This window comes from Sinocyclocheilus grahami, unplaced genomic scaffold, assembly GCF_001515645.1.
Source record: "Sinocyclocheilus grahami isolate Dianchi unplaced genomic scaffold, SAMN03320097.WGS_v1.1 scaffold1275.1, whole genome shotgun sequence".
Classification (NCBI taxonomy): domain Eukaryota; kingdom Metazoa; phylum Chordata; class Actinopteri; order Cypriniformes; family Cyprinidae; genus Sinocyclocheilus; species Sinocyclocheilus grahami.
Window position 1 is genome coordinate 501,874 of NW_015506454.1, and position 9,312 is coordinate 511,185.

General features: G+C 38.4%; 1 protein-coding gene across 1 annotated transcript in view; it reads right to left on the bottom strand.

Moving 5' to 3' along the window:
• The window catches only part of LOC107568704 (regulator of nonsense transcripts 2-like), a 33,600-nt gene that overhangs the window by 5,435 nt on the left and 18,853 nt on the right, over positions 1 to 9,312 (bottom strand). Inside the window, exons 7-17 of the mRNA XM_016254681.1 lie at positions 8,693 to 8,830; positions 8,331 to 8,434; positions 6,802 to 6,887; positions 6,566 to 6,678; positions 5,943 to 6,133; positions 5,680 to 5,865; positions 4,405 to 4,642; positions 2,708 to 2,853; positions 1,571 to 1,672; positions 1,399 to 1,497; positions 143 to 307 (exon numbers count right to left, since the gene is read on the bottom strand). Of these exons, the coding sequence (XP_016110167.1) occupies positions 143 to 307; positions 1,399 to 1,497; positions 1,571 to 1,672; positions 2,708 to 2,853; positions 4,405 to 4,642; positions 5,680 to 5,865; positions 5,943 to 6,133; positions 6,566 to 6,678; positions 6,802 to 6,887; positions 8,331 to 8,434; positions 8,693 to 8,830 (1,568 nt within the window). The remainder of the gene's footprint in view (positions 1 to 142; positions 308 to 1,398; positions 1,498 to 1,570; positions 1,673 to 2,707; positions 2,854 to 4,404; positions 4,643 to 5,679; positions 5,866 to 5,942; positions 6,134 to 6,565; positions 6,679 to 6,801; positions 6,888 to 8,330; positions 8,435 to 8,692; positions 8,831 to 9,312) is intronic.

Consider the following 9,312-nt stretch of genomic DNA (forward strand, 5'->3'; position numbering starts at 1 on the left):
TAAACTGGGTCACTGAGACACCAGCAGACTGAAAACAAAGACGCTGTGTGTGTGTGTGTGTGTCTACAGTTTACACTCCCAAAGCCACATCCTGAACACACCCTGTAGACCCGAACCATTCCAACACACACTCACGCTGTACCTGCTGTTTGTTGCCCTTGCGTGTGAGCATGACGAACTGCATGGTGTCGCTGATGTCTGTGTCTGCGTCGCAGGAGGGGGCCGGGCTTTTCTTCAGCTGGCTCTTTAACTGGAGGGGTATGGCCACATCCAGCTGATGGACCTTCACTGCCTCTCCACTGCGCTGCTGCTCTCACACACACACACACACACACAAAGAGAGAGAGAGACACACACACACACACACAGAGAGAGAGACACACGCACACACACAAAAACAAAGAGACACACACACACACACACACACACACACAGAGAGAGAGAGAGAGACACACACATTATTTAATAAAGACAAATATCACTTATTTCTTTGTCTAAATAATTTTATTATTTTTGTTATTATTTATGTAAATGTATTTTGCAATAATTTATAATTAAATAAAATGTTAAATTAAATTACATTTATTTTACTTTGCATCAAGTAGCAAAAAACAATTCAATTATTAATATGAGGAATTAAATGTGATTTGTAATTTTGGCAACAATTTAATTGTTAATTAATAACTAAGTAAAATTTTATTTTAAAAATAATTTTAAAATGTATATATTTTAATGTATATTTTAAAATTATTAACTTAATTAAGATTAATACAGATTAATTTTTAAGAAACAATTACAAAAAAAAGCAATACATCGAATTAAACATGAAATTTTAAAGTAGAAAGACTGAAATAGTATTTTCTTGTAAAGTGTACACCAATAATCTTTAATTAAACAACTTCAAACCACCTTTATTTGCACCATTGTTATTTAATTTCTACTTCCTGCATAATATCTCATTGCACAGCTATATGTTAAGAATGCAGATATAAATATTCAAGCTGAAGCGATTATTTTTATCCCTCCTCGTGTTGTTTCAAACTTAAATGCTGTTATTTTTTTGTGGTTAGAAAATTTTGAAGCAGCTGTTTTCCATATAAAGCAGTCATAGTGACCACAGCTTTTAAACCCCAAAACTAAGAAGAATACACCATTAAAGCATCATAAAAATAGACCATATGACTTGGTTGGAATAGAGCACACAAGTGCTACTGACTACTTTAATGGTGTAGCTTTATCAAATAAAAGCACGCTTTCAGCAGTACACTAGAACTCAAAGCAGCCAGAGCTGGACTTGAAGCCACAAATCTACAAATGTGACGATCTTAAGAAAGTCAAAAGGGTCGGTTTTGCTCTCAGAAGCACGTAGAGGAGACGGTTTAGAGAGTGTTTGTGCACCTGCAGGTTTTCCAGCATCATTTTGTCCAGCGCCTGGATGAAGTCCTCGTCCTCGGCACACGCCACGTGTTTGAGTCCTCCGCTGCGGAGAGTGACCTCCTGAGCGACACAAACATCAGCGTTAGCTCAGAGAAACCGCCAAACCTCCGCTTCAGCCCGACCTCACACTCACGTTGTTCTCTTCATCCGTCTCGTTCTCTTTGTTGGAGTCGGTCAGATAGTCGGTGTTCTCCTCTTCCTCCTCACGCTCTTCTTCCTCATTGTCTGAGCCCTCCTGAACACGTGCACAACAACACACACAGTCTAGCTGATTAAACAATGCACAAATGTTAAATGCATCCTCATTTGCCTCTAAATACTCCACGTGAAATGTCAAATTAATGTGACTCTGGAGCACAAAAGCAGTGTTAAGTCGCTGGGGGATATTTGTAGCAATAGCCAACAATACATTGTATGGGTCACAATTATAGATTTCTCTTTTATGCCAAAAATCATTAGGATATTAAGTAAAGATCATGTTCCATGAAGATATTTTGTACATTTCCTACTGTAAATATATCAAAACGTATGCAATGCATTGCTAAGAACTTCATTTGGACAACTTTAAAGGCGATTTTCTCAATATTTTGATTTTTTTTGCTCCCTCAGATTCCAGATTTTCAAATAGTTAAAAAAAATTGACCCTTATGACTGGTTTTGTGGTCCAGGGTCACACACACACACACACACACACACACACACACACACATATATATATATGTGTTGGGTTTATGTATGTTTTATTTATAAATTCACAAAAGTGGTTTTATCAAAGTAAAGTAATTTGTACCATTTGGCACTAGATAAAAGTTTTTGATTTTAATTAATATTAAATAGATGTATAAGTATGTATAATTTGTACGTGTAAATATAATTTTATATACTGTATAAAATGTACACACACACACATATATTAATTATTATATACATTTTATACATTATATAAAATTTTAAGTTTTCAATATAATATATTGGTATTTAGTAAATATTTTTTTAATTTAAATTAATATTAATCAAATTAATTAATTTGAAATGAAAAACATTTATAGGCAAATGTTAACCCATTAAATCCAAAATGTGAAAAATCAATCAAATTCAAGTGGTGGCTTTTTATTTTGCATATGAATTTCATTTTGATCTTGTAGTGACTAGTGCTGGTGTGTGTTTGTCGCGTCTCTCATCTCTGCGCTTCATCTGTAAACTGTGTGTAAGAGCAGTGAGAGAGGAGGCGGGGTTTACAGCTGTCAATCACACGTCTGAGAACAGTCACCTCCTCCTCGGGTTCATTCATCTCGCTCTCGTTTCCAGACTGCTCCTCGGTCTCGGCTCCTCCCTCGTCGTCATCATCATCATCATCCTCATCCAGAGGCTCGTTCTCGCCCATGGCGCTGGAGGAGCGGCCGTCTTTCTCCAAACCTGGACACACACAGGAATGCTGCTACTGAGCAAACCAGACCACAAGGGACACAAATAAACCGGCACTACAGAATGACTGTGGTTTAAAACCAGCTGGGTGACAGACACACACGACAGCATTCCTGAAGAGCTATTCTGGATCTGAGCTGCTTTGTCACTGATACTCTTACCCTCGCTGCAGAAATGTGTGTCTTTCTCTCAGCACACGTCAGGCATGAAGCCGTCAATGACAGCGCATTAAACAAACCTGTGTGTGAGTGTGAGGAATGCTGCTCGACGGGGAGAGCAGAAACATGAGCAGAACAACTAGAAGAATGACTGCACACACACACACACACACACACACGCGCACTCTCGCACACACACACACTCTCGCACACACACGCGCACACGCGCACACACACACACACATGTTGTGTTTCCATGTTTTATGGGGACTCTCCATAGGCGTAATGGTTTTTATACTGTACAAACTGTATGTGCTATTGTCCTACACCAACCCTACCCTTAAACCTACCCCTCACAGGAGACTTTGTGCATTTTTACTTTCTCAAAAAACTCATTCTGTATGATTTATAAGCTTGTTTCCTCATGGGGACCTCAAAAATGTCCCCACAAGGTCAAAATTGACTAGTATTGATTAATCAAGGGCGCATTGAATCGATCAAACGTGACATTAAAGACATTTATAAAGTTGCAAAAAAATTCTTTCAAATAAATGCGGTTCTTTTGAACTTTATATTTATCAAAGAATCCTGAAAAATAAAATGTATCACGGTTTCCACGAAAATATGAAGCAGCAAAAACTTTAACATTGGCAATAAGAACCATTATTAATAACAGCACCAATAATAGATCATATTTGAGCACGCACGCACTCACGCACGCACACACACACTCTCACACACAGTTTTTACCACCAATCACAGGAGACGTTGCACACGATCATCCGTCTGTGATTGGCTGGTCCAAAGGCAAACACTCACCTGGAAGTAAATGAGCAAGCAGTCGAGCTTCTTCTTGCTGGAGCCGCGGTCAAAGTACTGTCCGCAGGTGTCCAGCAGGGTGCAGACCAAACTTAAAATGAAGTTACCTATTTTTCCTGTATATTTCTGTGAAGCTGCTTTGAAACAATCTGTACTGCATAAAGAGCTTTGTAAATAAATGTGACTTGACTAATACAATCAAGTAATGTGTTGTAAACACACACACACGCACGCACTCACATGCACACACTCACACACACAGGTTTGTTTTTATGGTTTGTGGGGACTCTCCATAGGTGTAATGGTTTTTATACTGTACAGACCAGGCTCCAAGTGTGTGTGCACACACACACACACACACACAGAGAGACACACACACACACACACACACACACACACACACACACACACACACACACACACACACACACACTCGCTTACACTCACACTCGCTCACACACACACACACACACACACACATACACACACGCTCACATTCACACACACACTCGCTTACACTCACACTCGCTTACACTCACACTCGCTTACACTCACACTCGCTCACACTCACACTCACACACACACACACACACACACACCTCCATGCCGAGGCGGATGTCCTCCAGCAGGCCGTCCACCACATGAATGCCCACATCCTCCTGATACGCCACCAGTCCTGCCAGCAGGTTGGCCACGCAGTGGATGCTGTTGTACTTGACGTTCCAGATGTTGATCATGCAGCAGATCAGGTAACTCTTCTCATCAGCATCATGCCAGGGCAGCTTCCTCAGCTGCCTCAACACCTACAGACACATGAGTATGAAGCTCATCGCAGCAGCATCTTAACATGTCCAGGCCTATTTATATCAAGAATGACATGCAAAAGCTAAATACAATGTTTTTTGTGTCTTTGTCCATTGGGAACAGCCAAAAATAAATATAATACAAAGGTTAATTAATTAAATTAAATGATTTACATATATTTCATAATATTTGTTTTTATAATATTCTTTATACTGTTATTTTATATAATTTTTCATTGTATTTACACTTTTATTATATATACAGTGGGGAAAAAAAGTATTTAGTCAGCCACCAATTGTGCAAGTTCTCCCACTTAAAAAGATGAGAGAGGCCTGTAATATTATAATAAAATAAAAACATTTTAATAAATTTTTATATTTAAGCTTTTTGATGTATTTTCTAATATATATGTATTTATACTTTTATTACATATACATATAAAACACACAAACACAGTATTATTAAACAACAGATGCTTTTGTAATAATATATAATAAAATGTGTATTTTTTTAATATATATTAAAAAATTTTATGTATTTGTAAGTATTTACAATAATTTTTTCATAATATATTAAGTTCTTGCATTATTTTTATAATATTATTTTATATATTGTAATATAATTTAAATTACTTATATGCAATAATTAATTTAAGTTATTATATATATACGTAAAATGTTTATGAAATAGACTAGTAATATGATTTTAATTATATCTATATATATATATATTAAAACCATAATACTAGTATATAATACCAATGTTAATATATAGTATTTTTATATATTTTTCATATAATTGTATATTTATTGACAGCTTCAGTGATTATTAAGCTTGCTTTGTGTATATAACTCGCTTTGTTGTATTTTCACGCTGCTAATAGGACCAAAACCCCATACACACTGCAATATGTCAGCAGTGATTAAAATCACACTGTCTAATATTCACTCTTCTTTTGGCCCAAATGATAATAAATGCATGATGTGGGCCACAAAATAAATGCGGTACCGCTGCGTCCACCGCATGCGTGACGCACCTTCTCAGTGGTGACCTTGGACAGGTCTTTGTAGAGGAGTTTGCGGATGTACTCCTGCAGCGGCGGCCTCTTCTTGCGCACCGTCTTCTCCATCGGCGGCGGGTTGCAGTAGTAATAGGCGTTCTCCACCATCGTCACATAACGCACATCCAGATGCTGAGCCTGCTTCTTACGCATCATTTGCTCCTGTGAACACACACGTGATCAACAGCATGAAGGGTTAGGGTTAGGCTGCAGGTTTGCATGCTTGTGTGAAGACGGACCAGTAAGACGCTCGTGCGCAGGTGAGACTCCGGTGAGCGGAAGAGAAAGCGTCCACACGTCTCCAGCAGTGTGCAGGCCATCTCGATATGATGGTGAGAGAAATCAGACAGCAGCATCTGCACAAACACACACAGCGTTAGAGATGCTGAAATATCATCATGACCCCAATACAAAGATTCAGCAGTCAATGCTATCATCAACATCACTCCACAGCACTACTGTTACTGCATTTCATATTTTTTTAAGCTTTCCATTGATGTATGGTTTGTTAGGATAGGACAATATTTGGCTGAGATGCAACTATTTGAAAACCTGGAATCTGAGGGTGCAAGAAAATCTAAATATTGAGAAAATCATCTTTAAAGTTGTCCAAATGAAGCTCTTAGAAATGCATATTACTAATCAAAAATTAAGTTTTGATATATTTACGGTAGGAAACTTACAAAATATCTTCATGGAACATGATCTTTACTTAATATCCTAATGACTCGTTCATGTGTTACTTTTGTGTAAATGCTTCCAAATTCTAGTGACCTGCTTACCTAGGCATCCTGATTCTAAAATAGCTTGTTTTGGCACTAAAATACCTCGTTTGATACCGTCTAGCTAATGAGAAACACACTCACGTGAAATCTGAAATCTCCTTTGAGCATTGAGCTGAGGTCTTCTGCCACGTCAGACATACACGGGTGCAGAGTGGCCACCAGACGAGCGTAGAACGGCAACAGATCCAGCCTGACACACAGAAATATTAAATCATTAATGCACAGACACACTTCAAATCTGAATGAACACTTGATACGATCACATGACGACAGCGCCATCTAGTGTTCACAGAGGCTATGAATGCACACGCACCTCTGTCTGGGCACCGTGAAAAGAGCTCGAACCAACTTCCTGCGGTTGGACTTGGTGTTCATGTTCATGCAGAAATCCATAGCAGCCTGAAAACACACAGGAACAAGTTTGAACACAAAACAGACACGAGAGTAACAACCCAGCAGCCCTGTACGATCAAGTGCATGAAAAAAATCAATCACAGATATGTGTGACCCTGGAGCACAACACCAGTCATAAGGGTACATTTTTCGAAATTGAGATTTATGCATCATCTGAAAGCCGAGCATATTTGGCCGAGATACAACTATTTGAAAATCTGGAATCTGAGGGTGCAAAAAAATCTAAATATTGAGAAAATCAGCTTTAAAGTTGTCCAAATGAAGTTCTTAGCAATGCATATTACTAATCAAACATTAAGTTTTAATATATTTACGGTAGGAGATTTACAAAATATCTTCATGGAACATGATCTTTACTTAATATCCTAATGATTTTTGGCATAAAAGAGAAATGTATAATTTTGACCCATACAATGTATTGTTGGCTATTGCTACAAATATACCCCAGCGACTTAACACTGCTTTTGTGCTCCAGGCTCACAAATGCTAGCGGGAAATGCTGGTATCGTCACATTTTTAAAATTTCAGTACCGACGTCGTTACTTCTGACAACGCTAGCGTTTATTTCGTTAACGAAAACTATGACGAAAAATGTTCGTCAACGAGATTTTACCCCTGACGAAAACGAGACGATAATAAAGTCATTAAACGATAACTGAGACTAAATTTTTCATAGTTTTCATAACGTAGACAGTGCGAGTGTATATCTGAAGTCTTTGGTGTTTATTTAGCCTCTAACTTATATCCTGTTATAAATCTGTACACTAACGTTAGCTGAGGTGAAATAAACCATGCATACGAGTCGATATTCTATTGATTTGGGTTTATTGGTGCTTAACTTCTGATGAAATGTAAAAATAAATTTCCCAAATGACAACAATCATTGCAATTAAAATTGAGCAAAATAATATATTTTTTTCATCATTTTTCATACAGTAAGATGAAAATATGACTAAAACTAGACTAAAATTCTCAGACATATACCCCCGGTTTCACAGACCAGGCTTAAGCCTAGTCCTAGACTAAAATGTAAGTCTGAGCCGTTTCAACTGTTCAAACTTGCACTGACTTAACTTAAAACATGTCAGTGTCTTTGTTTTGTCTTAAGATGCACACCAGTAATGCTTTTTTCTAAGGCATGTTTATAAAAATTACTTAAATGACCTAATTGAACTATGGCCTAATTCTGGCTTAGGCTAAGCCCTGTCTATGAAACCGGGTCTTGGTCGACTAAAACTAAAACAGGACAAGTTGACTAAATATGATAAAAACTAAAAGTCACATTTGACACAGGACTAAGACTAAATTAAAAATAGCTGACACAATTAACACTAGACAACACTAACACTGAGCGGTTTCGATGTGTGGGTTTCTTCCATCAGGTCAACGATACTTGCTTAAGTATGTTTGTGTGTTTGAACTCTTGACCTTGTCAATCAGGTCTCTGTTGATGCAGTTTGGGAGCTGCTGGATGAAAGCGTCCACGATGAGTTTGAGATGAGAGCCGGTGCTGGCCTCCTCATCCTCCTGCTCTGTACACACACACACACACACACACACACACACGCGCACACGCGCACACGCGCACACACACACACGCACACACACGAAAACGAACGACACGACAATTCAAACATTGACTTATGATAACGAGTTTGCACATATAAATAATTACTGTCACTGGGGGGAAAAAAAGCTAAATACAGATAAAGTCGGGCTGCTGGAAAGGTCCTGCACTTGCCCTTCACTGAGGTTGTGATCAGTGTGTTTTACTCAGTAAGCATGTCTACCTTGCTCATCCAGTAACTTTTTGGCCAGTTCTTCAGTTTCGGCCTCGTCGGCTACGTCCAGATCTATCGGCTCATCAGTGATGTCCAGCGCTTCCAACTCCATCTCCAACTCCTCAGTGCTGTTTCCCTCTCGTCCCTCTGCACACAAACAACACAGACCACTGCATAATGGAGAAAAACAACTATACAGACATATCGTCCCCTTGGTTCTATCTGCATTACGAGTAGTTTTCAGATTTTGAGCTTCAAAGTTTTTGCATTCCATTCGACTGTGCAGATCTTTTTGTTTTTTAAATAAAAAGTCCCAAAATGTACACAACATTAAAAAAATCTATCACATAATGCAAATAAGTTGTCACAAACGAACGACATGACAATTCAAACATTGACTTATGATAACGAGTTTGCACATATAAATAATTACCGTCACTGGGGGAAAAAAAAGCTAAATACAGATAAAGTCGGGCTGCTGGAAAGGTCCTGCACTTGCCCTTCACTGAGGTTGTGATCAGTGTGTTTTACTCGGAAAGCATGTTTACCTTGCTCATCCAGTAACTTTTTGGCCAGTTCTTCAGTTTCGGCCTCGTCGGCTACGTCCAGATCTATCGGCTCATCAGTGG